This window comes from Chanodichthys erythropterus, chromosome 13 (genome assembly GCF_024489055.1).
Source record: "Chanodichthys erythropterus isolate Z2021 chromosome 13, ASM2448905v1, whole genome shotgun sequence".
Lineage (NCBI taxonomy): Eukaryota > Metazoa > Chordata > Actinopteri > Cypriniformes > Xenocyprididae > Chanodichthys > Chanodichthys erythropterus.
The window spans coordinates 30,020,206-30,048,126 of record NC_090233.1 but is presented as its reverse complement, the minus strand read 5'-3'; the positions used below and the strand labels follow the sequence as shown (position 1 = coordinate 30,048,126).

The 27,921-nt window shown below is 35.8% G+C and overlaps 5 protein-coding genes across 8 annotated transcripts in view; 3 read left to right on the top strand and 2 right to left on the bottom strand.

Annotated features, from left to right (window-relative positions):
- abcg4a (ATP-binding cassette, sub-family G (WHITE), member 4a) overlaps positions 1-3,150 on the top strand; it is a 33,365-nt gene extending 30,215 nt beyond the window's left edge. For all 3 annotated transcript variants that reach the window (XM_067407420.1, XM_067407419.1, XM_067407418.1), the window contains exon 15: positions 45-3,150. In XM_067407420.1, the coding sequence (XP_067263521.1) occupies positions 45-270 (226 nt within the window). In that variant the 3' untranslated portion in view covers positions 271-3,150. The remainder of the gene's footprint in view (positions 1-44) is intronic.
- Positions 3,151-6,226: 3,076 nt separating this feature from the next.
- nherf4b (NHERF family PDZ scaffold protein 4b) lies at positions 6,227-15,178 on the top strand. The gene is made up of 10 exons (XM_067407295.1): positions 6,227-6,311; positions 6,611-6,675; positions 7,213-7,424; positions 7,539-7,740; positions 7,876-8,012; positions 9,646-9,850; positions 9,946-10,142; positions 10,985-11,209; positions 11,490-11,714; positions 13,809-15,178. The coding sequence occupies exons 1-10, from the start codon at positions 6,298-6,300 to the stop codon at positions 13,881-13,883; spliced, it is 1,557 nt and encodes a 518-aa protein (XP_067263396.1). The 5' UTR covers positions 6,227-6,297; the 3' UTR covers positions 13,884-15,178.
- Positions 15,179-15,625: 447 nt separating this feature from the next.
- atp5l (ATP synthase, H+ transporting, mitochondrial F0 complex, subunit g) lies at positions 15,626-17,976 on the top strand. Its single transcript, XM_067406960.1, has 3 exons — positions 15,626-15,785; positions 16,243-16,403; positions 17,776-17,976. Exons 1-3 carry the CDS (start codon positions 15,734-15,736, stop codon positions 17,872-17,874), a joined length of 312 nt encoding a protein of 103 aa, XP_067263061.1. The 5' UTR covers positions 15,626-15,733; the 3' UTR covers positions 17,875-17,976.
- Positions 17,977-18,010: 34 nt separating this feature from the next.
- Positions 18,011-20,661, bottom strand: ift22 (intraflagellar transport 22 homolog (Chlamydomonas)). Of its 2 annotated transcripts, none has more exons than XM_067406959.1 (6): positions 20,615-20,661; positions 19,407-19,455; positions 19,237-19,322; positions 19,048-19,137; positions 18,755-18,957; positions 18,011-18,526 (listed from the first exon to the last, which is right to left on the bottom strand). In XM_067406959.1, exons 2-6 carry the CDS (start codon positions 19,443-19,445, stop codon positions 18,378-18,380), a joined length of 567 nt encoding a protein of 188 aa, XP_067263060.1. In that variant the 5' UTR covers positions 19,446-19,455; positions 20,615-20,661; the 3' UTR covers positions 18,011-18,377. The 2 variants fall into 2 exon arrangements, with proteins under 2 accessions (XP_067263060.1, XP_067263059.1); XM_067406958.1 differs by lacking the exon at positions 20,615-20,661 and adding an exon at positions 19,641-19,708.
- Positions 20,662-21,280: 619 nt separating this feature from the next.
- Positions 21,281-27,313, bottom strand: ftr82 (finTRIM family, member 82). The gene is made up of 7 exons (XM_067407877.1): positions 26,598-27,313; positions 24,972-25,067; positions 24,317-24,550; positions 23,794-23,953; positions 23,235-23,291; positions 22,693-22,761; positions 21,281-22,154 (listed from the first exon to the last, which is right to left on the bottom strand). Exons 1-7 carry the CDS (start codon positions 27,180-27,182, stop codon positions 21,634-21,636), a joined length of 1,722 nt encoding a protein of 573 aa, XP_067263978.1. The 5' UTR covers positions 27,183-27,313; the 3' UTR covers positions 21,281-21,633.
- Between the last annotated feature and the right edge of the window lie 608 nt (positions 27,314-27,921).

Sequence of the window (27,921 nt, the reverse complement as noted above, 5' to 3'; positions counted from 1 at the left end):
TCCCCTAATCACAAAAATCTCACACACATGCTCTTCCTCTGCAGGTATGGATTTGAGGGCGTGATCCTCTCCATCTATGGCATGAATCGTTCAGAGCTGGAGTGTCCCGGCGTGGTGTGTAAGTTCCAGAAACCAGAAGAGGTGCTCCAGCTGCTGGATGTGGAGGACGCTAAGCTCTACGTGGACTTCATTGTGCTGGGGGTCTTTTTCATAGTTCTGAGACTTGCCACGTACCTTGTTCTGCGGTATAAAGTCAAGTCAGAGCGTTAGGGCCGGAGCTCCTTTTCAGATTTATATTTCATTTACCATACACATAAACTCATAACTGCACATAACAATCTTTTTGCAATGGACGCAGAAACCAATGCATATTGATTCCGGGGCCATTATTTGGCAGTGCAACAATTATCCTGAGTTTTTGTTACTTGAAAAATATTTTTAATTCTCTGAGTATAGAATAGTAAATTAATAAAGAAGGTTTTTTTTTACTTTAATTTTCATTTTTGAATGTATTCCATGCAATTTGACTGTGTAAATTTACCCGTTACTGAACATTGAAGCATGAGTCTGTTGACAGGATTGGATGTATTTACACTGACAATCTCATGACAGCCACCAATAGCATGTGGATTGGCCAACAGCCAACATATGAACAAGGATCATCATATCTCACTGTTAATGCATTTCATTCAGTACTTTCATTCATTAAGTTGAAGAACGTCATCAATATGTGTTTTGGAAAAGAGTGCACTGCATGCTTGGGCCTCGGTTCAAGCAGCAAAAGTGAGAACTCTGGGATATCACAGATTATAAGAATCGTCCAACCAGCGTATCTTCAATTCCATTTTTGTCTTCCCACAATACACTGAGCTTGGGGAAAAAAATATCTTCTCCGACTTGCTGAATATAAAGATTTTTGTGATCTCCCAAGGCAATTCTGGGCAAAGCATCCACGTCAACCTAAATCTAACCGTCTAAGGAATGTTGAAGCAAGTGCCCTTGATGTGAACTGCCTATCCTTTTTTTCTGAGGGGATCTGAAATCTTGTTTGAGAAACATTTCGGCATTTTGTCAGTGTCCATCTGTCTTGTTACCTTGAATTCTCTGACAACTGCCTCTTTGGTATCCTGAGAGAGAAACGAACAATAGTTTGTGGGCTTTTGCTCTCTCGTTTTCATCAGGAGGGATCAAACCTTGAACTTGTACAATAAAAAACTCCCTACAGTGACCAAAAAGATAGAAAACTCAATGTAAATGGGGGCTAATCAAAAGCACCACTGAACTGACTGCATTTAGCCAGGAACAACACATATCAAATGTCAGAAAAACATTTGCAATCCTAATGTCTGATATTGAACATATTATGCGAGCATCCATTACTGTTCAAATAGGACTCTCTGGCCTGTTACTTTATGCTTCTTTTTGCGACTGTTCCCTAGACACTTAATCTGCACTTCTGAGGATATCAGGACATTTGGAGTTAGTTGCATTTGACACGATCATATACCTGGATAGAGATGCTGGATGAACACTTCAACTTCTTCAATATGCTTTTCTGGATGGATAAATCTATACCTCTTGTTTGCACCTGTATGTACACTTCCTTTTCCTTGCTTATCGGCCCTAGCAGCCAAGCTATTCAATACTGCAACGCAAACATCTTCACAACTGACTCGATGAAATCTTTTTGAGTCCTGCTATGTGTTATGTCTCCTTATATAATGAAGACTACTAATAATCTGAGTATATACACAAAGAAAAGTATATGTGTTATGCTTTAATTAAGCAAGACTGTAAATACATGTATGCACTTTTGTTGATGTTGTTTTATTGGAACTTTTTTGGACATTTGTTTGTAATTAATTTTATTTTTATATCTGAAAATATGACATGCAATTCTGGAAAAGGGAGTGTTGTGACTGGAAACTGCATGATGAATTTGGAATCTAAACACATAATGCTGTGTCTGAGGAATTTGTGTTGCACATGTACTGTAATCCAGAAAATATTCCCAAAATAGTTGAATAATCTGCAGCAGGTTAATTTTAGGACATCTTTGTTTTGTTTTAGAATGCTGCCATTGGTCACTTGAGCCATGTGAGGAAGGTGGCCCTCAGAAAGTTCAGTAGCATTTCGCTCTAACACATAGTACTGTAAGGTACGATTGCTCTTTTTCTAGAACAATCTGTCCGCCAAAACATTGCACACAGCTTTGAAGGTGATGTTTTGTTTATTCTGCAATTGAAGAATTGCTGCTATAAAAAGGTTTTGCTTTTTTGCCATATGGTATACCCAGGGAAAACTAGGTCAGCTCTATGTCGTGGATGCTTTCGGAACATATTTCCGAATATGCTTTCGGCTCCATTTTCAGAAGAGCTGCTTCAGAGCAAGGGATCAATGAAACTATTTGCTGCTCGACAGTCAACAATCCAGTATTCAATATTGTTTGGCTCTAAGCAATCAGCAGCCGCTTAGACAAAGAGTGTTATATGTTCTATTTCCTTTAGAGTCATTGGAGAGGTTTAGAATAAGGAAATGTTCACCATCAAGAATCTTTCTTCAAATGGTACACAGACATCTAGTGTAGAGAGTTGGGTAATACCTGTTTCTAATAGCAATAGTATTGTTCTGTGCCTAGTGAGTGATATTTCCTATCTAATCCTTGAATATTCAATATATTTCCAGTGTTCGTCTGTCAATTCTCGATTGTGTACAAATCATCATTTTCCGTGTCTGTGTCATTAGTATATGTCGGTTTTCTGTATGTGAAAGTTGAAAGACACCCGGATGAGAACATTTCACACACTCATATTTAATTATGATAATTTCTCTTTAAGCAAAATCACTTTCTTTGTTACGCTGCATGCATGCCTTAACGAATAAAAAGCCTTTGACAGCTCTCAGATTAGAAAATAAAAAAGATAAGCAGGTAAAGTGCAAATCGATTTTCGAAATATTGAAAAAGACTTCTGTTGATTCAGTTTTATGTATGAAATCATTCTGCGAGGTTTGGCTTGCACAGCAGATGTGCAGAGAACAAGAGATACTGCAGATAGCTTCCCTGCTGCATAATTATTATGTTTGCCTCATCAGAAATGCAAGTTATGTGTGCTAAACCATGTTCAAATGATTATAATAAATGCATTTATATATTACCTACACTTAATGAGTTCTGTCTCTATTTTCAAATAATCATATATTTCAAATATTCTGTATATATATATATATATATATATATATATATATATATATATATATATATATATATATATATTTTTTTTTTTTTTTTTTTTTTTAAGACATTATTATTTTTCTTAAATTAAATTTTCTAATCTTGCATTTAGTTTAGTTGTTTTTCAGATGGGTCAGCTTGCTTCCATTATTTATTAATGGAATATTGCAGTATTTATTATCCATGCACATTATTATTATTTTTTAAATTCATGTGCCATCGTAAACTTAAATCAAAATAACTTCCCCTCCCTTATGCAGTGACACCTGTTCTCTTCTCTGATGATGTGTTTAGTGGCACGAGGGTGGGACAACCTGTCACTCACATGAGATCAACCAACAGCAAACCACGACCATCTAACAATCAACTCCCAGTGGATAAAATTAAGTCCCGCCCTACATTCCTTCTTGTTCCAGAAGCTGTTTTACACTGATACACTTTACAACAGGGAAAAAACTTCTGTTTCATGCCAACTTTAAATATTGAATTTCATTGAATATTCAATATGTAAATTACAGTTTTTTTCTATCGTGTGTTTTTATAAATTTAAAACCTGTACAGATACAACTTTGAGTAAATAATATGGTAGTATAATATCATCTAAATGGTTGGTATTGCTGTCATTGATATTGAAGAAAAGCCAGGAACTCACCAGGCCTTAAAAGATTAGTTCACTTTCAAATGAAAATTATCCCAAGCTTTACTCACCCTCAAGCCTTACTAGGTGAACCACTGATTCAAAACAAATGATCCGTAAAGCTTTGAAGCTTCATGAAGCAGTGTTTTTAAATCGCCCATCACTAGATATTGTGGAATAAAGTTTCTATTTTTTTATTTTTGGAGCACAAAAAGTATTCTTATCTCTTTATAATATTAAGCTTGAACCACTGTAGTCACATGAACTGTTTTAAATTTGTTTTTAGTAGCTTTCTGGGCACTGAAAAAGGGAGTGTTATTGCTGGCGTTGCAGGCCTCACTGAGCCATCGGATTTTATAAAAAATATCTTAATTTGTGTTCCGAAGATGAACGAAGGTCTTACGGGTGTAGAACAACATGAGGGTGAGTCATTAATGACATAATTTTCATTTTTGGGTGAACTAACCCTTTAACCCCCTGGAGCCGTGTGGAGCAGGTTTATGATTAATAGATGTGGATGGAGACACTTTCTTCAGCTCAAACTTCTTGATTCAGGATGAGTAAAGCGTGGGGTAATTTTAACTTGAAAGTGAACTAATCCTATAAAAATTGTCCAAATGAGTTGCATAGACCAAAAACACTCCAAAAAGCCTGCACACTCTAACATTGAAGGGGAACCACCAATTGCAAGATAAGACCACTGCTTTAATGAAAACGTGGCAAACGTTTTGGTCACATGTGACCTTTCTCAATGCCAATGCCTCATTGATATTACCATCAGGACCTCTGAATTGTATTAGGATGGTCTCAGAATGTCCTTGAGCCCATCTCAGATTAAATTGATTTCATTATTCCTCTAATTATCCTGATTACACTTTCTCAGAAAAGATAAAAACTTAGTGGGTTAGCACTGTCTCCTTAAGAGAGGAGACACTTTTCATCTTGCTTCCCCTCATAGGCTCTCTTCCATCTTTTATATTGCTTCTTGCCTTACATGCATTTGTTTTTAAACTATTATCCTCACGGCCTCTTAAAAGCATAAGCAGTTGCATATGTCAATGTATAGTCTTTGCAACAGCCCATGCAGCAAAGTTGTATAAGGGATGTTGTGTTGAGTGCTGACACAGTGCAGGTGTGAGATTTACAGAGAGAATGACTGTGTGTGGTTTACACCCAGGGGTCAGGAACAGAATGCCCCTCTTTGTGAGCACACCAGATTAATCATTAAAAGTGGAGCAGGATGACGAACACATAAGAGAAGTGAATCCACTTCAGCTCAATGTGTTCCTGACACTTACATCTTCCACTGACGCTGCTATGAAACGAGGAGAAAACTCAGGTACCTCTGGCTTTCTTCACCATTTTTTTTTCTTTTTGTTTTGAAAGATTGCACTATGTTTTTAATTCAGATTATTCATCCATATGAATAACGGCCAATGTTAAATCGTTATTTGTAAAAATGTGTAAGCATGAAGGAAAAGGTTTCGTGTTAGTCTGGGTATAGAATTTACAGACGGATGATCACGGCTGTTCCTACACAATTATTAATTTAATTTAATTTAATTTAATTTAATTTAATTTAATTTAATTTAATTTAATTTAATTTAATTTAATTTAATTTAATTTAATTTAATTTAATTTAATTTAATTTTATTTTATTTTATTTTATTTTATTTTATTTATTTATTTATTTATTTTTATCTTATCTTATTTTATTTTATTTTATTTTATTATTTTATTATGGGAAACACTTTGGTGTTTGTGTGAACTCAAGGCCACCGGGGTGTGTTTGTTTAACATTGTTGAGGACAAAATGCAACATGAAAAAAGGTAATTATGAATCTGTGATTTTACATAGGAGACAAAATACAACCAGTCTCCATTGTATCATTTTCTTTGCTTTTATAACATTTCCAGTTTTTAACCTGTGACTTTTGAAATTGACCATGAGTCACCTTAAACTATAAACTAAGTATTGTGCAGAATGCGATGACATGATTTACCATGCCATACTTGACATGTATTGTACTTAATATAAATCTGTGATTGTCAACAATATAAAATCCTTAGTTGATTGGCAATAGATAGCGACCTCTGTCATCCATTCCAAAGCATATTTAACTAAGGTGTTTAATCAAAGCCTATCAACCGACGGCAAACACTATTTTGATTATTTTTAGCTAACAAACGTCACATGTTCTCACTATGGAATCAAGTATAAAGGGAAGTCAGAGCAGATGAGCTGTAACCACATTTTCTGAGTCAAGATCTGTTTATGAAATCCAGAGGTTAAGTGTAATTTTTAAAGCAAAATGACTGATCTTTGACTCAGTGTTTTTTGTCAAGGAATTTGAGGTGTGTTCGACTTTTCACCATTTCTAGTTCTTCTGTCTCCCCCATTACTTTAGGTGCAGTGCTGCAGGATGTCATGGAGCTGACAGAGTAAGTAATGTTTTTATGGCTCGTGTCGCTTCACAGACACACATTCACACATGCTGTACAGCTTTTGACTTTGTGCTTTCTGGTTTGATAAGCATGCATATGGACGGACACGCCTCACATTATGGCTTCATCAGATCTCTGAGTGTAGGCCTACTATCTAAAATATTGTCAGTGAAGTAACTCTGCAGAGGGTATATTGACTTGTTTATGGTAGTGCACTGGATCTCATTGGCTGCTTGTGTATAGAACTTATCAGAGGGCAAAAACTCATTCCTTAACCTGTTCTTATGTTCACTAAGGAGGTTTACCTTCAATCCCAAGGAGGGAATAGACAATCCAGCCATGGTGACTGCAGATGATACAGGTTAGTGAGATTTTGTATTACATATTATTAGTTTAGGTACTTTGCGATTTAGAAGGATTTAAATTATTTTATTCTGTTGTTTTGTTGTTGTTCATTGTGCATTTACTAAAAATATTAAGTATTTTCTTTGTTTACCTGTATGTCATGTGACCATGTGAATGTGTTGTTAAATGATTGAAATATTAACTTAAAATCTCAATGTGGACTTCAAATAAACATTTAAGATCAAAGAGGCTAACATAAAAAGTTTGTGAATCTCTGATCTATACCAAATGTATATTTGGTCCCATTTAAGTGTCTTTAGCTACTATGTACTAACATTTAAATTAATCATTTGATACACTTGTACATACATGTTTTTAACTTCACAGTTAAGGTCACCTAATATAAAGTGGGACTGTATATTTTATTATCAGAGTAAAAAATACAGCACAGAATAATACAAATACAAAACACTGCTAAAATATATAATAGTTTATTTATATATAGTACCGTGAAGTGTACAGTCTGTTGTTTAACTCCAGTCTGTGCTGACAGAGAGTGTGTCAAATCCCACACCACGTGTGTGCGTGCTGAGGAAGGAAGAAGGAGAAACCTTTGGCTTCAATCTGCGTGTGGAAAGAGGGCAGCAGGGTCATATAATCAGGCAGCTGGAATCATTGGGTGTGGCAGTGAGGAGTGGGCTCAGGGATGGGGACCGCCTGCTTGAAGTCAATGAGATGTTTGTTGACGACGTGGAACACATGGAGGTGAGAGGTTATGATCTTTATTTTGCAATTATTGTATTTTTTTTTTCTATGAACATATGTTTTTTGTGTCAGGCTTTGAAACAGACTACTTTATTACGTTTGTCTCCTTCTCAGGTGGCCCGTAGGATTCAGGTGAGTGGATCACAGTTCTGCTTCCTGGTGTTAGATGAAAAGGGCTACGACCAGGCTGTTTCTGAGGGTCTTGACCTTAGAGAGTTGGCTAAAGCCAGCCGTGGAGAAGGATGGAGGCCTCCTCGTCTCTGCCACATCAAGAAAGAAGCACCTGGCCTGGGCCTCAACATACTGCCGGTGGAAGGTAAGAACCGCTGTATCCTACATTTAAAATCAACATGTTCAGAATATGACCTTTCTGTATTGCTGTTTGTAACGTCCTTTCTAAAAGAAGAGAGGTTAAAGGTGAAATGCATATTTTCTGGTTTATCTGGTGTAGGTGAGAAAGGTAAATTCACTGTAAGCCCAGCGAAAGGAGGTGCCGCAGAGAAGGCAGGAGTGAGGAAAGGTGACCGGCTCATCTGGATGGATGGTGCCATGACCTCTGAACTCACACACTCTGCCATCAGCAAAATGGTAAGCAAGGACTTGCTTTGGATACACTGTAAAAAATATACTGTTAGATTTATGGTTAAAAAAATGCCAGCTGAATATATATATATGTGTGTGTGTGTGTGTGGTGACAAGTTTTTAAGATATTACATATCACAGGATGGCATATTGGTGCCTGTACTTATAACCATATATTTCGTCAAGTAATATAATGTTAAAATACTATTATATAATTTAAAAATTATATCGAAAAATTAGATTTTTACATTAAAATGTACTAATAGCCACCGTATGAATACATGTAGACGGTAAAACAAAGTTGCCTGCTGATAAAACATGTCCAATTCTTGCACAAAGACACTAAAATAAAGCAACAAACATTAACTTAATAACAGAATTTTTTTAAATAAAAAACTCTGTAATGTACAGTACAGTCCAAAAGTTTAGAAGCACTAAGATTTTTAATGTTTTTAAAAGAAGTTTCGTCTGCTCACCAAGGCTACATTTATTTAATTAAAAATACAGTAAAAACAGTAATATTGTGAAATATTATTACAATTTAAAATAACTGTTTTCTATTTGAATATATTACACAAAGTAATTTATTCCTGTGATGCAAAGCTGAATTTTCAGCATCATTACTCCAGTCTTCAGTGTCACATGATCCTTCAGAAATCATTCTAATATGCTGATTTGCTGCTCAAGAAACATTTATGATTATTTTCAATGTTGAAAACAGTTGTGTACTTTTTTTTCAGGATTCCTTGATGAATAGAAAGTTCAAAAGAATAGCATTTATCTGAAATACAAAGCTTCTGTAGCATTATACACTACCGTTCAAAAGTTTGGGGTCAGTAAGAATTTTTATTTTTATTTTTTTGAAAAGAAATTAAAGAAATTAATACTTTTATTCAGCAAGGATGCATTAAATCAATCAAAAGTGGCAGTAAAGATATTTATAATGTTACAAAAGATTAGATTTCATATAAACACTGTTTTGAACTTTCTATTCATCAAATAATCCTGAAAAAAAATATTGTACACAAATATTTTGTACAATTGTACACATTAAATGTTTCTTGAGCAGCAGATCAGCATATTAGAATGATTTCTGAAGGATCATGTGACACTGAAGACTGGAGTAATGATGCTGAAAATTCAGCTTTGATCACAGGAATAAATTACTTTGTGAAATATATTTAAATAGTACACAGTTATTTTAAATTGTAATAATATTTCACAATATCACTGTTTTTTAACTGTATTTTTAATTAAATAAATGTAGCCTTGGTGAGCAGACGAAACTTCTTTTAAAAACATTAAAAATCTTAATCTTAAATCTTAAACTTTTGGACTGTACTGTATATTACTGATTGCAAAAATAAGAAGAAACAAAATATTATCATTGTGTGACTATTTTTCATAGTAAATTTTGTGGCAATTCAAGGTTTGTACTTCTAACAACCATAAATGTTACATTATTAATGTATTGTTTCACTGTATATTTTCACTGTATATTGTAAGGTAACTCACAGTTAACTAATTAACAAGTTTTTTTTTCTTTTTCTTTTTTTCAATTGCAAACATTTTTACAGTTCTCTGCTGTGTCGATCAAACTCATATTTTGTCACTCACTTTATGGTGATGATATTTCCAGGTGAAGAAGTGCAGTAATCACATGACAGTGCTGGTGATTGACAGCGACAGTGAGAAGAGTTATGTCCGTAGGAAAATGCCCATTCTCCCAGCCATGGCTGATGCAGAGAACATGCCGTATAGGCCCCGCAGACTGCATTTGGTATTGGGGCCGGAAGGGTACGGCTTCTTGCTCAGGCAGGAGAAGGCTGGTGCAGGACGCACCGGTGAGAGGCAAACACACACTTTGACATGCACTAACTCATTTGATACAGCTAGACAAATGGATTGCAGTCTTCATATTTATGTTTGGTTTATACAGTCCACATGGTGAGAGAGGTGGATAATGGCAGCCCTGCTGAACTAGGAGGTGTTAAAGAAGGTGAGATGCTTCTTCAAGTGAATGGAGAATCCACAGACTCACTGAGTCATGAAGAAGTTGTCAGCAAAATCAGACAGAGTGGGCAGCAGGTCACTCTCACAACTATCACACCTCAGGGGAAAGACTTCTACACTAAGGTGAATATACAAAGTCAGCAAATAAATAGTAATATGGGGGTGATTCTTTCATTATGGGCACTTTTGATTTCTTGAAAAAATGAAGCTTCTTCAAATTACATATTTATCAAATGTTTAAAAATATGTCACAGGAATAAAGTTCTGATTATGGCTTTGATCAACCAAAGTGGATATTAATTAAGCATTCTGTGTTAGGCAGACCTCATAGTCAAGCTCTGCTATCAGCTGACATCAGCTGATTGGCAAATTCCAACCCCACCCATATCAGCTGATCCGATTTGTACGCACTCAATTGGCAACTCTCAAACAGGGCGCATTACTTCAATGCAGCTTCAGTCTGCATACTTGACTGCTTCCACTGCATGCTGCTTTGCAACCCACTCCCTCCCACAGCTCCTCCTTTAACTTCTTTTTAACTTAATCAGTGTCAATCTGTTGTCATTGACACATGCTCTGTTCTCAATGGGAGGATTTGCACTGCTTTCCTAGTTTAAAAAATATTGGAGGTCGTCCCCAGAAGGTGCTGGGGTCTTAGCTTTTCATGGAACATTAACTTTAGCAAAATATGCCAATAAAAGTTGAGCAGTTCTTTATGATAAAATAACACAAATGTAATGATATTTGAAAATATGTATTGAAAATATATTAAATATATTGATTTACACCTTTGACTTAAAAATGAAAAAAGTGATTGATAAGATGAATCAATGAAAGGATGAATTCATCAACAAATTTTCATCATTATTATTGTAAAACACCATTTTTTTTAAAAGTAGATTGTCTTTTTCCTTTTGCCTGTTTGTCTACTTGTCTGTTTCACGTCATGTATCGTTCTTTCTCAGTTGGACCTCTCCCCGTTGCTGTTCTGTGTGGATGTTACATCTGCTAGCCCTGAGGAGAAAAAGGAAATCCCAGTGATGCTGAAGCCTGCAGTGCCCCCCGTTGAGCCTGAGGAGGATGTGCAGATTGATCCTAATGTTAGACGCTGTACAGTGCAGAGGGGCTCGGCTGGTTTTGGCTTCCATTTGGGTTGTGTCCAACAGAAACCTGGCACTTTCATCAGCCAGGTACAATGAAGCCCATTCACTGACAAATCAGCCTTTAGACGATACTGACTTCAGATGTTAGGACTGGATAGAAATGAAGCTTTGTTCTGGATCTGTGGGAATTCTTCACAAAAGTATACTCAGCCCTAGGCTACCTATCCAGGTGTCATCATTTGTTAGAAATTACACAAACAGCTAATAGAAGAACAGTGCTGCAACTCAGTTACATGATCTGACATACTACAAGTAAAATATATAATTTCAAGTAAACAGGACAGTGTTTCTTACTTTATATTTTTAGGTAGCAGCGGGAGGCCCAGGAGAGGGATCAGGTCTCCTTCAGGGTGATGTGGTGGTGGAGGTGAATGGACAGAATGTGGAGAAAGAGTCTGTGGAGGATGTGATCTTACATGTGAAGAGAGGAGGAGACACTCTTTCTTTACTAGTAGTAGATCAGAAAGGTTATGACTGGCTGAAGAAGAATGGGAAGCCAATCACTGTGAACAAACTAGCAACAATTTCTGAGGTATGCAATAATGTATCTATACACTCTAAAAAATGCTGGGTTAAAAACAACCCAAGTGCAGAGGAAAAAGAGGGAAGGGAAAAAAAAAAAAAAAAAAAAGCACACAGAGGGTAAGTGTGGCGTGTGCGTGGCGGTCTGGGCTTTGCACTGGTTCCATGCTGCACGCCATACTTTTTTAATGCATTATACACTAGTTGACAAACATATCATGAGTATAACAATGAAAGCTGCCATATTTATAAAAAAACATAAAAAAAAAAGAGAAAGAAAAAAGAAAAAAAAACAAAGGCAGGGTAAGCGTGGCATGTGTGGGGCGGCTGGGGTTGAGTATGGAGTTTGGGACCCTGGCCCTCGCAGCACCTCACCTTGATAGCCTATTGCAACATGACGCTGGCGGGGGTCTATTCTATCCCATGGCCATGAGGGGTGTCAGAGGCAGCTTTATAAAACCTTATTATTAATAGTTGTATCAATATTTCCATTATTATTATTATTATTATTATTGCTATTATAATTACTACTATTATCATTACTATCAATGGCTGTATCAATATTATTATTATTATTATTATTATTATTGCTATTACTACTGCTACTATTATCTTATTTTTCCTCTTCCTGATCCTTTAACCTCCCCCCTCATTCCGGATGAAATGAGTATATTCGTTAATATGTTTATCATTACTACTACTGCTAATACTATTATTACTATTTGTCATTTCTTATTAATTGGATTTATCATTATTTTTGTTATTACTGTTGCTATTATTATTATTATCATTATTATTATTATTATTATTAATATTGCTATTACTATTGCTTTTGTCATCTTTCTCATCCCTGATTTATCAGCTTTTTTTTTTTTTTTTTTTTTGTGATACTATTACCCTCTTCATCATTATTATTGTCACTAAAATTCTTATTATTTATTATTATTATTGTTATTACTACTACTATTAACTTTATTGGTCCTCTTCCTGATCCTTTAACCTCCCCCCTCATTCCGGATGAAGTGAGTATATTTGTTAATAAGTTTATCATTACTACTACTGCTAAATACTATTATTACTATTTGTCATTTCTTATTAATTGGATTTATCATTATTATTATTGTTATTATTATTATTATTATTATTAATATTGCTATTACTGTTACTTTTGTCATCTTTCTCATCCCTCATTTATCATTTTTTTTTTTTTTTTTTTTTTTTTTCTTTCTCCTCTTGTGTGATACTATTACCCTCTTCATCATTATTATTGTCATATATATTCATATATATTTCCACTACTACACCCAGTTACACTTACATTCACACACACAAACACACCCAAATTGTACTGTTATGTATGTTTTGTTGGTCTTTGTATTTGTTTTCTGCATTTAATTTGTTTTCTGTAATTATTGTAATTGTCTGTTTTGCATAATAAAAGGAAAAAAAAAAAGAAAAAAAAAAAAAAAAAAAACCCAAGTTGGGTTGAAAATGGACAAACCCAGCGATTGGGTTGTTTTAACCCAGCGGTAGGGTTAAATGTTTGCCCAACCTGCTGGGTAGTTTTATTTAACTCAACTATTGTTTAAAAATTACTGTATTGCTTAATTAAAATGAACCCAAAGTATGTTGGAAATGAACATTTATTAATGTTCAATGAATAATTATTAAACAATAAACATTTATTAAATTGCTTATTAATAAATTTATATTAATAAACTATTAAACTATTAAATTTATATTAATAAAATTAATAAACATTCACCTTTTGTCTATTATTGTTGTCTCTAATTGCATATGGTTTTTAATTTCCCAACTATTTTGGGTTCATTTTAAGCTAGCCATATAGCAATTTTTAAATAATAGTTGGTTTAAATAAAACTACCCAGCAGGTTGGGCAAACATTTAACCCAACCGCTGGGTTAAAACAACCCAATCGTGGGGTTTGTCCATTTTCAACCGAACTTGGGTTGTTTTTAACCCAGCATTTTTTAGAGTGTATTGATTAATTGCATGAGTGTAACAAACACATACACACAACGTATGAGCAAATACATCAACTTAATTAACTTTATTTATATTCATTCTTGTACCATTTTTACAGGTGGAGGAAAGTGTTTCAAGTGCTGCTGAGCCACCAACACCAAAGACTGATGACTTGTCTGATGACCGGACTTAGTCCTAGTTATAGTTGGGATGACCATAAAACAGTCCAGATAATGTCAATGAGATTAGTACTTTGAGAATGATCTTTAAATGGAGTTTCACTGGGAAGCTAATTTCTTTGAACTATACTCAGAGGTGTAAAGAGTTCCTGAAAACCATACTTGAGTAAAAGAACAGATACCTTACAGCGAAAATGACTCCACTACAAGTTACAAGTAACCAATTCCAATATGACTTGAGTAAAAGTCTTAAAGTATCTGATTTTAACAGTACTTAAGTATTTTACTCAAATTCAATGTAGGCTCAGAGATGAACTAGTCCTCAACACCTGAGAGACATGCCAGTGAAAAGAAGAAACAATTGAATTTGAAAGATAAGAAATCATTTTTATTTTCTAAAATCAAAATAAAACTGAACACCTCAAAATTGCAATAAATGAAGGTCGACTCTCTTAAACATCTATAAACACTTAAGTCTCAGTAAAGCTCAAGTGCACAAAAAGGCCATATATCCTTCAAAAAGGTCTTGTCAAAATGCAGAGAATAATGTTAAGTAAAATTAAATTGTCAAAGTCTACCTGCACTGGATGTGCTGGTTTTGACCTTATCACCGGCAGCAGTCATGACATCATTTCCTAAATCAAACATCTGCGACAAACAACTACCAGCTAATGCACTCACATTCATGTAAAGTATCCTTGTTGACAAGTTTGGGTGAGTAAAGGTAAAACACACAAGATATAGTACCTTCAGTGCCCTTTAGATGGCGATATTGCTTCTTTATATCAGAAACAAACTGCTGCAGAAAAAGTTAGTTGCCATGAAAAATGTCATTTGTAATTACATTACTCATCACAAATGTACTACATTTACTTTTTCAAAAATGTAGTCAAGTAGAGAGTAAAAGTTGCTAATATCTTTGATACTCAGTAAAACTACAAGGTAGCCAAAAAAGATATTTAAGTACAGTCACTAATTACATTTACTCAAATACTTTGCACCTCTGACTATACTACATTTGCACTTCAACACAGTTTTTCTGTATGAAACACACAATCTTTGGCACGATCCGAAATTCTGCATAATCTTTCAGAGTGCTGTGAATATAAGGTTAAGTTTTGTCTGGAAGTAGCAGGAAGATATTAACAATGAAAATTTCTGTGTTCTGTTCTGTGAAGTATTATCTATTGCATCAGTATTTTAACATGTGCTCACCATAGGTGCTCACTATATGTTTTGCCAGGTTATGATTTATGAATTTGCCATTTTTGCATTGTGTCATTTTCATCCTGAATAAATTATCATTTAAATGGGGTCAAATGTCTTTTTCTTTTTTTCCCAAATATAAATGTTAAATAAATTAACATTACAAATGAAAAAATAATAAATGTAAATAAATGTTCCTCTATGAATGATTCAGGAAATAAATTGTGTTCTTGTTGTACTGATTAAGGCTCCTGATGGACGCATCATTGATTAATAAATTAATTAATATAACACTATTTTCCTTTACAACACTGATACATGGAAGATAATATAGGCTACCCGTTTAGAGCATTAGCAGACGCACTTAGTCGGCCGTTTTATGCCGCTGCTATTTATGTAGAAGTATTTAAATCCGTGCTTAATACGGTACTTAATTTTTATTCAGGTTTAAACCAATTTTATTTTTATAAATAGTATTTTTTGTTCAACATTACAACATGTAGGCTTTATAGATGTATTCATAGGCATGCTCGAAATTTCCGTCAGGCGTATATTCTGCCTCCTCGATTGAAGGGTCCTTCGCTGGAGGTGACATTCATTGAAGGGCCCCGGTTTGTGGAGAGAAGCGGCGAATAAACCTTCACAGTTCACAGAAATCATGGCCCAGGCTGTACAGAAACTGGTGGCTAAAGTGCCAACGTTGGTCGGCGGTAAGAATAATTACCTTTTACTTATGCTGTAGATTTATGTCTTTGTACTGTTTGTTTCGAGTTGAGTGCTTCTGGTTTCCGCAGCTGTTAGAACAGGCCGCGTTAATGAGCAAATCATGCATTAGACCAAACAGAATATTTCTTATATACACAACACGTGTGATAATACGCTGACGTTTTGTGCAAGCAAATGACCAACAATTGTGTTAGTTAAAGTTTTAGTGTTTTGTATTGTCTAAAGCTGTCAATTCATTCTGGATGCTTAGCTCGCACTTCTACAGCAGCGTTATGCTGAAGTTGACAGCGGCAGAACAGTCGCCCAATGTCATTGTGTGTAGCTATATTCAACTCAAGACGCTTTTGTTGTTCATTTGGCCTTTGCTTTCTGACGTTGATCTTCATATCCGAATATGATTTATATATTATATATGTTTACGTTGATATTGTTATTTTGCAGCTGCTGTGAATTACTCCAAGCCCCGACTAGCCACATTCTGGTATTACGCCCGTGTGGAGCTGGTGCCTCCCACCCCTGCCGAGATCCCCAAGGCCATCAGCGGCTTCCAAGATCTCCTCAAGAGCTTCCAGTCAGGACGGCTCGGTCAGACCACAGTCAGGGTTAGTATGGATACTTTAAATTCTGGTTTGCCTTTCAAATCAAACTTTTCCCTGAAGCCTGACAACGTCGGTACTAGGGCTACAACTAACGATTGTTTTGATAATCGATTAGTTTGGCCGATTATTTTTTCGATTAATTGGATAAAAAGACCAATTTTCTCCTTTGATTTTATTCAACATCCTGCTCGATGCTGTCCTTCAAACAAATGTGCCAACTTAGTGCTATGAAAACATGTATAGTGAATATATCTGCTATATTCAAAAGAGCTATAAAGCAAATACAGTTTAAATCCCTACATTAAAAATGAAGATGATAATAAAGAAAAACACAAACTCAGTGTTAACAGATAAGAGAACACACACTCACTCTGGACACAGTAACCTGTTAGTGTCATTTCTTCGTCCTGTAAATGTAAGAAACGTCTTACATTTATATTCAGTTACATACAGTTATCCCTTTAGTTACCACTGATAAAATGCTTGAATAACATGACTTTTAAACCATAATTTAACATCCAACAACAGATATTACAGCAAAATTTATATTTTTGTACTGAATTTTAATTGTCTCCCTGTCTAATGCATCCTGTCTGTTTGACGCGCATGCGTGCGCCGGCGCTCATTCAGTAAAGCCTGAAGTTTTACGCAGACTGTCACAACAAGCCTTCATACAAAATGGAAATACTCATGCAAATTTGTAACATTTACAGATGAGGATGTAACCATAAAATTAAAGTTTTGCGCTGAGAAAACCGTATCGCACGTAAAACCGCACACGCTTCTGTCAAAGCGCCTGACCCCAAGCCATGTTAAACATTGTTTGACACGACTGGTGGAAGTTCTCTGTGCACGGTGGGAAGACACGACTAATCGATAATGACGTTCATTGTCGACGATTTTCATTATCGATTATTATTGATTAGTTGTTGCAGACCTAGTCGGCACAAAATAATTAGGAAAGACTTTGGAATCACATCGCAGCATGCATATATCTTTAAAAAAGTTGGTATAAACATGCTCCGTTAAACATTTATATAAAAAAAAAAAAAAAAAAAATGTACGCCTTTAAACTATGTATGTACTGTGTGTATATAATGTGTATATTTGAATAATGCGGCAGTGAATTTGATACTGGATTACAATTCCTATCTGCTTTTTCAACTATATAATATTTTCTAGTAAATGGAAGCCTGATTTAGCTGTTGTATCAGCCTGTGCCTGTTCTTTTATTAAACTGTAGGTACATTTCATTGTTACAGAGTAATATTTATTTGTTCATTATCATTGTTTGGCAAATCAGATTATTAATGGTTCCAAGAATGTTTATGTAATGTTTCTCATCACTTTTATTTCCTATCTTTTTTCACTACAGGATGCTCTGAGGAATGGACTTGTTACCACAGAAGTTCTGATGTGGTTCTACATCGGGGAGATCATTGGGAAGGGAGGCATTATTGGCTATGATGTATAATTGTGGACTGTCCTGTTTGCCTTTTCTCGTTGCTTTTGTCTGTTCCCTTCTTTATCAGAATTCTTGGAATCCAGGAACTAAATAAATGAATATTATTAAAGAAATAACAGCTTTCATGTTTCTTTACTTCCAATAGGCCTTTAATTACATCTTAGTCAGTGGACCAGGATAATGGTAAAGTGAATTACAATATTGTTGAACTCTAGGATTATGATCAATAGTTACCATCACAGTTTAGTACTTTTTTTTACTTGTAGACAAATCTGAGCTCAGCCCTTTCAGAACACACTTCACTACAGAACCACTCTCCTTCAAAATGTTTCTTCTTGTCTTGTTTAAAATAAGTGAAAATTAAATTGGGTCTAGTATCGAGCACTATGAGAGACTTCATCTCCCAGACTGTTACGTGAGATGGGGCTAACAAGATTTCACAAAAAAATAAATGCATGTGTATACATTATATGGGATATAGATTTATCTCCGCATATACCAAAATAATACAATTATGTAATAATTGACATCTCTTCACGCTCCTGTTTTTCTGATAGCATCCGCATAACATTTCCCAAGTATTTGTGGAACTCCTGTCGGACATCTTCAGGGTCTTCCTCAAGGTTTGAGTGAATGAGAGGCAGCTTGTTTAACTGTGGGGCTACACAGAGGATAAGTTAAATAATAAATAAGTGCATATGACATTTAAGAAAAAAAGTTTAACAAATTTTAACCATCAGCAATTTTTGAAGGGGTGTTCAGAAAACAAGTTTCAATTGAAAAAAGCAAATAACAGCTGCAGTAACGTGAATTCAACAGCCTCAAGATAGCTTACTCCTAGACACCTTAAATGCTGACACACTAATACTGTAAAGAGAGGACATGTTACCTAATGGTGGATGGTTAGTGTCAGCCCTGCTCCCTGGTTTATGATGGGCAATGAGCAGACACTGGGGCTCCAGTAGTCCCTGTGAGTAGATGAATGTATTGTGCCAGGTCTCGATTTCCTTTAAATGGCTGGGCACATCTGGGTTAAATACAATAACTACCCCATTGGAGTCTTTCATTAAAGCTGGCCAGCATGATTCAAACCTGCGCACATACAATACTAAATGAATTCACTCAAGAAACAAACGAATGGTTTGATAAATCTGATTCACGAAAGACATTTGGTCATCTTACTTGAAATCTCCCGCACAATCCCATAGTTCCACTTCACATGCTGAATTTTTGCTGCCATTAGATAAACTGTGTGATTCAAACTCAAGTATCCTAAAGACAGGAATTAAATGTCATATTTGAGTATCTAACAAAATGGCCAAGCATCCTAAACTTTTTTATATATGTTGCAACTAAATTTAGTCAACCCACCTGACGCCTTGTGTTGGGCTGTAATAATCAGCTCCAATTGATTCCGTTGTGTCAGAGAGAAAATTGGACAATGCTGTTTTTCCACACTGTCAATATGAAATATGAAAATTAGTGATCTACACCGAATAATTAAATATACACCGCATTCTACAAACATTTGAACGGTTTACCTCGTTTGGTCCAATGAATAATATTTTCACCTTGACCATCTTGACGTATCTTGAGAATAAAAAGACAAGGGAGAGATTTTTGACTAGAGACCTATTTTTCTAACATAGCTAGCGAGCTACTTACTAACAAAGACAACCATTTGACGTGTATAAAATAAAAATAAAAAATGAATAAACGAAACATAAAACGTTTAATTAACGTGTCAAATCAGTGCGACATTTCTGCCAACATACATCGATAGGCAGCTAGATGAAGAGCATGGTGGGTTAGCTCATGGCTAACATAAACAACTCGTTTCCAAGGCAATTATGCAGAAGGTAAAACACACGTCGCAGATTCGCTAACCTTCATATTCATTGAAAATAAATTCTTAATAAAAATAAAGAAAATAGTTAATTAATTTATCGATTAAAGAACAGCGGCAGCAAATAGAAATAAGAATTTAGTTAGCCAATTAGTTTTTAGGAAGTATGAAAACTTTTTAAGACAATCACTGGCAAACAGAAATGGGACATAAATGATCATTTATTGTATAAAATTCCAACTTGTAAACAGCTTGTTTATCTCCATTTATGAAATATAATCATATTGTAATAATGGTTTAACAGAATTTACACAAAAACAAAAAAAAAATCTGAATTTTTCAGAATTTTGTGAATCAGCTTTTGGTTTTTGAAATCAACACGTATATCATATTACAGACTTGAATTCCATGTCCTAAACGCGATCTTAAAAAAGTGATTTCCATCGCCTAAAGTGGCGTTGTTAAGTTGTATTTCCTCTTGTAGCCACACGAGGACAGCACACATCTGTTGATATCTACCAATCTGCCATCATGCCATCAAATGAACTGCGCTGGGCAAAAAAAAAGGTGTCTGCAAAACAACACGTACGCCCAAGTGAAGGCGGTTTAAAAACTAAACCGGGTAAGCTATCACAAAGCTGTTAACAAACGTATAAACTTTATGCGGTATGTTACAAAAAACCTTAGTAACGTTACCTTCAGAGGATATAAGTATCGACAAGTTTCAAAGAATAGTTCACAAAAAGAGATAGGCCTACTTTGAAAAGCGTGTCAGAAAATTGTGTTTGATTCAACATATAAGTTGTTGATGGTGTGACGCATTGCTGCAGTGATTATACAAACACTTTCTCCCCTAGAATGTAGAACTTCCAATTCATGTAATTTGTTAGTATTTTTTCTTACCAATAAATTCAGAACATCCAGCAGTGGGAACGCTCACTACAACCAGCAAAACGGCGACCTTTGACCTCCAGCAATTGTTAAACATGTTAAACACCTATGAGTATGTGACCATGTTATACTTTAATAGAGCTGTGAATCTGGGAGTGTTAGAAAATATTTGTGTTGGAAAAAAGTTGTATCCTTCTAATAATTTTAGGTAGGTTTTTAGAACAGATCCTTCATGTTGTTGTTATGTTTTATGTTCTAGTCTATAAAAACCCTTTGAATGACTGACTGCAGCCGAAGAGGACTGTGTGTGTGCAGGTACTACATTATGGCCAGTTACAGATTTCTACAATGCACATCCTCAGTGAGTCATTTAAAAGTATTTTCCTCAGTCATGATGATCATTCACAATCCCCACGTTTCTAATAATTGTATAAAACTTGATCACATAATGTGAAAATCAGATGGACTTTGGTAATGTAGTGTGTCTTAATAAATAGGTGTCTTGTTTTAAACTAAAATGATCTTCTGTCCTTAGTAGACAATTTAATGTCAAATAGTTATCATTTTTTGTTAAAATTTGGTGAAAAGGTGGTTTCAGCAGCAAAAACACAAACTGAGGATATTTACCGAAAGATAACCAGAATTGTTTCATGAACATTATTATTTCATGAGAGACCATTATGTATAACAACTTTAAAACTTTATTGAAATATAAAGATGGCATTGCTGAATAATGTTGCTTTACAATGACAATGAGAATAGGTCTTGCTTTTGGATACACACATTCAAAATAACATTAACTTAAGAGGATTTTAGCATCTTTAAAGGTTTTCTTCATTTAAGGAGAACATTATAGATAGGATCATTACTGAAAAGTTACTTAATTCCTTCAAAACCTGTTAAAACTGTTTAAATGACAGCTGACAAATGGCATTCAACATAAAAGACAGAGTAAAAAAAAAAAATCATTGAACAAAGAGCAAAAATGTCTGTCCTTCACTTCAGATTCTTGAAAAGCACACGACTCGTGTTCATTTTAATTGACAGATCTTGACTGACGTTCCAACCCCGAACCCAGGATAGAGGGGCTCAGTAAATGTGGTCTCGAAACGATGGAGACGTGTCATAGTCTCACCAATACTGTAGAAGGCCAACACCCCTGCAGAGTGGTCCAGAAAGACCCCTATTCTTGAAGAGTGTGGGCCACTAACAGCCTTGTCTACCCTGTTATGCCAGGCCGAGTACCCTGTGTCGGAGCAGAGGAGGCTCCAAGACTTATCGTTGTAGCCCAGCAAGCACAGGGAGCCTTTACCCTTACGGCTAATGCCCCGATAGGCCGCTCCAATTGAGAATTCTCCACTCCACTCGATTTCCCAGTAGAAACGGCCACCTGACAGAGCCTCACGACACAGCACCTGGGCAAAGCTATCGAAGCGATCTTGGTTTTCTGAGTATGGCTGCAGGTCTCGAGTTCTGATCACCTTCTTGTTTCCTTCAGATAAGTACAGCTCCTTATGTGCCGTGTGGGGGTCTAGTCTGAGCTGACAGTAGTCTGGAGATGAGTAGAAAGATGAAGGCTTTAATGTGTTGCTTTTAACAGATCTTTGCATATCTGCGTCTGTACATAATTAAATTCTTCTAGTTTAATTAGTAATAATGTCAGAAAAAATCATTGGGACTAGTAACAATATTAAAATTCTGGTCAATACAGATAAGCTGATTATTTTCATGTTGTGGCTGACAACAAATAAAATGACAATATTAATTCTATACTGTTTCACAACATCATAATGTGCATTATGAAAAATGGATATTTATTTTAAGATTTGCTAAAGATGTTTTTAAATTATTACTGTTTTTAAAGATTAGCTTTAAGTGATCTAAATATAAATTGATAGAAGTTAGATGTTTTTAAATATAAAAATAGAGAAAATGAGCGTGATGAGATAAATGAGATATTTTTAATATCTACCGACAACCAATATTGTACTGTTATATTGTGCATCCCCTAATTGTGACAAACACAAGGTGTGATCTGACCAACATTTGGATTTGAAAATATGAAAATCATGATTTTTTTAGAGACTTACATTTCAGAAATTCAGATCTGGTCCTGGGTTCTGCAGGAGGTGAACTGTCCACTGTATGAACTTCTTTAACTGAACACAAAGAGAAACACACACTTTATTATGCAATATCCCATATGTATACTACCAGATTTTTTTTTTTTAAATAAAACTTTCTTTTGAACTTTTTTATTTATTAAAGAATCCTTAAAAAAATGTATAAAAAAATATTAAGCAGCGCAAGTGTTTTCAACACTGATAAAAGAAATGTTTTTTGATCATCAAATCAGCATTTTATTGTGATTTCTAAAGGATCATATGACACTGAAAACTAAGTAAAAACTAAGTAAAAAAAAAAGTAAACTGAGTAATTTGAAAAATTATTTCAAAAACAATAACAAATCTTATCAAACCCAAACTTTTGAACACCAGTGTAGTTTTTGTAATTTTGTCATGTATTTCTTTTTCATTTAGCCATTTTTAGAGCATGTTTAGCCTATATTTGCTCCAACCATGTGTGATTAATGTAAATCAATATATAAGTAATAATTTAATTTATGTCTTACCTCTGGTACTTTTCTCCTTGGTACGATTCTCCACAGTATACACTGGTACGTCATTCACTGTTATAAAAAGTAAACATCACGAAATTTACAATACATTACTTTTTTAAACATACTAGATTTATGCAAGCAGAGGCACTAAATCCTATTGTTTCAAACTCTATTAATAGAACTAAATAGCTCTTTGTTTATCATTTGAACCTTGCTCAGTGAATTGGAAAGGGAGTCGAGGAACTCTAAACCCTGTTTACACTCTCCATATAATCACATGACTTCCTTGCTAAAGTCATGTGCACTAGGTACCAAAAGAGCTGAAATTTTCATAGTTAAAGACTGATCTATTTAATTGTTGGTTATTCTTTCAGGACTTAAGATTATCTGACTGCTGGCCCAGAAATTATATGTGATGAACTGTAACTAAAGTGCTCATGTGGCTTTTTAAAGACAAACTGAGTTCAGCTGTACCATTCAATTTCATGTAAAATAGAGGGCAGTGTGTTTAGATCAGCAAGAAAGGGCAATTTCACCAAACTCTGATGTGCGGTACAGTGTGTGCTCTGACCTGATTTTGAGATCTTTCGCAGTTCATCTCTGCCTAGCTCCTCCAGCTTCTCTTTGATCTCAGCCACGGCTTTCCTGGCTGCACTGAAGGAAAAGTCCGGATTCAGAGACACTCTGGGTATGAAGCCGTCATCAGTTGGGGTGCAGAGATAATTGAAATTCTGTTTAAAAGGAGAGAAATCTCAGTACATACAATGTGTAGTATAGCGGTGGAAGCCTTGATTACACGGAAGGGTAACTGTTTATGTCTTTGAAACTTTCATAAGGGGTGATGCCAAAAGGTTTTTGATGTCAAATATGATGATTCCCATGTGGGGAACCCCTTTCCTAAAATATAAATCAATTATATATAACAGGACATTTTTATTGCACAAGGAGAAAAAACATGATATTATGTAACTGAGTTTTTATACTGTTATTGTAAGCAAATAATTTTAAAAATATCTAAAAATCTGAATCTTAAATACTTTCTGACCCCCTAGGGATCCTCAGATCCCATTTTGAAAACTCTTGTCCTGAAGTACCTGTAAGAAGTGGATGTGATCCTCAGTGCTGTAAAGCTGTTTAAGTCCAGTCTCTTTCTTCTTCAGTTCATCAATCTCCTGCTCCAGTCGCTCCATCAATCCCTCTGCCTGACTGAATGCAGCCCTCTCATTGATGTTGATCAGTTTGGTGACCTCTGACCTCATCCTCTCAATGGAGGTGATCATCTCATCAAACATCTTCTTACTTTCAGCCATTGCTCTTTGTGCAGAGCTCTGTAGTAAAAATGAGACAAGTTTAAGAGTCCATTGTCCATTCTTTTACTAGAAAACGATGTCTAAGTTTTAGTGCATCGGTTTTGCAAGAATAACTTCTAGATAACATTTACAACTCATTAAAATTACTCAAGCTGCTGTTGCAGTCAGCAAAAAAGCCATGTATCAGCATGTATGTAGAGAGCTAGCATCTAGATTACCTCATGAAGAACAAAAGGACAATTATGGCCACTTACAAGGACTATTTGCTTTCCCAGATTGAAACATTTACACACTAACTTAACAGATAAAAGGTCTTATGCCATATCACCTTTGCCCAGATAAAGCAGTTATGTTCTTATTTGGCCTAATGTGTTCCAGTGTGACCTCGATATGAGCAGTGACAATAAAATGAACTGTTACAAGTGAGCCTGAAACATACTTTGAGAGAATCCACCGCTGTCTTCAGCTCCTCCAGTTCTTTGGTCCTCTGCTGGCATTTTTGTTTGATCTCCGCCTGGGACACTCCAAGAAGTTTCTGTCCAAGAAACAAGAGAAAACATACCTTAGACTTTGCTGACATAGATTAAATTACAAAACAAACTCTTTTTGTTATTTGATCAATTCTATGAATGTACAGCAATATAATACTACTCTAAGTCCTTTCGCGATCTTCACGTATGATAATCGTGTTATGCTTTTTTCTAGAACCTGCTTCACATGGATGCCTTTATCTTTGAAAAGAGAGGGGAATGTTAATCACTCCAGGAATGTGAAACTAGCTGGGTATACTTGCCGAAGAGACATTTCAAGGTGCACACGCTCAATACTTTAGGGGAAGAGGAGGGGGCTTCAGAGCAACCCCTTGCCAAGCTCACCGAACCATTCTTCAAGATAAGCTTGAAGGAATGTGGAGAATCTGGGGAGGGGGTGAATAAGTGTGTGTGTTTGTGTGTGTGGTGTGTGCCATTGGACATGAGGACTTAAATCTGGGATTCCCTATGTTTAACAGAACAAACAAACCATTTGCAATTAGTGCCAGCAATAAGTATTAGATTACAGATATAATTACTGTATCTAAACAGCACCCATGACAGTTTAGTCAAAACAGTACAAAAACACATCAACTGCTGTGCTCCCTCCTTCTCTCAAGCATGTTCACTGCTAATGAATTGAAGGAAAAGCTTTGAAATCTTAAACCTTTGAAGGTCTTCCTTCCATTCTGTCTGGTGTATTGATGGAACGGTAAACATCTGGCCAGTATCTATATATAGTTTCAGGAGAAATGTTGTTTTCACTGTCCTCACAGTTATTTTATGCAGTGACTCAGTTTTCATTGTGCAGTTTTTCTTGTGAAACTCAAGTTTGAAGAGGCGGCTGTCCACATTTCTTTCAGCTATACTCATCTGCTGAGGTTTATGATGACTTTAGGTCAAGGTACAAAAAGCAGTGCGCTATTTTTTTTCTCGCCCGTAGTGCGTAGGGGGAGGTTGGGGATGGTCCGTATGCTCCCGCCTGATTTTCTAAAATTCACATTCCTTGCCTCTCCCTACAAAAAAATACAGACCTGCCCTGTTTCTCATCCCTCGTTGCTCATAACAGTTATTTTTTTTCTCACACAAAAACACAAAGGCAGCCAGGTTAGGACAGTGTTTAAAACAAGTAACCTCTGAGTTGTCCACTGTAGAGGAACACACCCTTTTTGTGACTCCTATAGTGGGAGTTGTATTGGAAAACTTAATCTAGACAGAAGTTTCACTAACTATGCTTCCTTTCTATCAGTTTAATCATTATCTCCTCCCTTTTCCATATTTCCTCATCAGTTTTTTGTAATGATCTGGATCAGCGTGTTTGCGATAACATAGAACCGGTTATACGGTGTATTTACATGACTTCTTGGCAGCTTTTTTTTTTTTTTTTAGGAAAACCTCTCTTATACAATCTCAAGAACATTTAATATGATAAATGACTTATAATCATATACTTAAAAATTTAACTTGTAACCCCACAGTCACCACTCTAGCCTCTCAGTAACCTTAGTAAAGATTAAGCAGTAAATTTTCCTTACCTGTTTTTCACCCCTTTCTGCTTCGGCTGAGACTATGTCATGACCCTTGTGCTCGCTTACAGTACAGAGGGCGCAAATACACATCTGGTCCGTACGACAGAACAACTCTAGGCTCTTCTGGTGCTGAGGGCAGATCTTACGGTCCAGGTTCCCCAGCTCATCAACCAGCTTGTGCCTCTTGAAAGTGGCAGACTCATAGTGGGGCTTCAGGTGCTTTTCGCAGTAAGAGGCAAGACAGTTGAGGCAGGACTTGACCGCCTTGAGCTTTTTTCCAGAGCAGAAGTCGCAAGCAACATCCCCAGGGCCAGCATAGCTTCCATTACTGGGAGGCGTTAAATTTAAGCCGGTCTTCTTGATCTTCTCCGCAACTTTGGTGAGAGTGGCGTTTGGCCTCAGCACGGGTCTCTGGGTGAACGTGATCCGACATTGGGGACAGATGTAGATGCCAGTGTAATCGGCTTCATTCCAGTAGCCGCTGATACAGTCCATGCAGAAGCTGTGACCACACGGGATCGCCACGGGGTCCCTCAGGAGCTCCGTACATAGAGGGCAGCTGAAGTAATCTGAAGACAATTGCTCAGCCATATTTTTTGCACTCTATTCAAAAACAAACGTCTGAAATGTTTCCAAGAGAGAAAGAGGAGCCAAACTCTGCGTGGCTGGTGTTTTACTACAGACAGTCTTGAGTTTCTGAATTCCACAGGTTATTAATTAAAGGAAGTGAAGCCCTCCCCTTTGTACTGAGGGAGTGTGTTGAAGAGAGGAAGGGAGGGAGACAGAGAGAGAGAGAGAGAGAGATTAGAGCACAACCCAGTTCAGATAAACAGGTTGAGCCAGGAGTCTTGAGAGAGACAGAGAGAGAGAGTCAGGGAGGGACCAGGGGTGGAGTGAAAGACATGGAAGAAAAAAGGTACAGTTGAGAATGAATGAATTGTAGCACAAAGCAGTGCCATCCAGGATGAAACTTAAACATGAAAAGCTCTCTGTTTTACATGCACAATCTGCTTATCCATTAGTTGAGGAACTGGAGGACATTTGCATCAGTTACCCTAAAACCACAGTCTGTTAATAATTGGCCATTCTTGGTTGGCTCTGATATGTTACAAAGTTTATTTATTATCTAGTTTACTCTCTTGTTTTCATTCTTTAAATAATATTTGGTTCAGTACTGCTACCTGAGCTTAGTTAAATAAGGAGGTTTTGAATTTAATATTTAAAGTTTTGCTTTTATTGTTTTATTTAAATATTTATTTAATTATTTAGATTTCATTTTGTAGCACAACAGTCTGGCATATAAAGGAGTATATCTGGCATATAAAGTTGC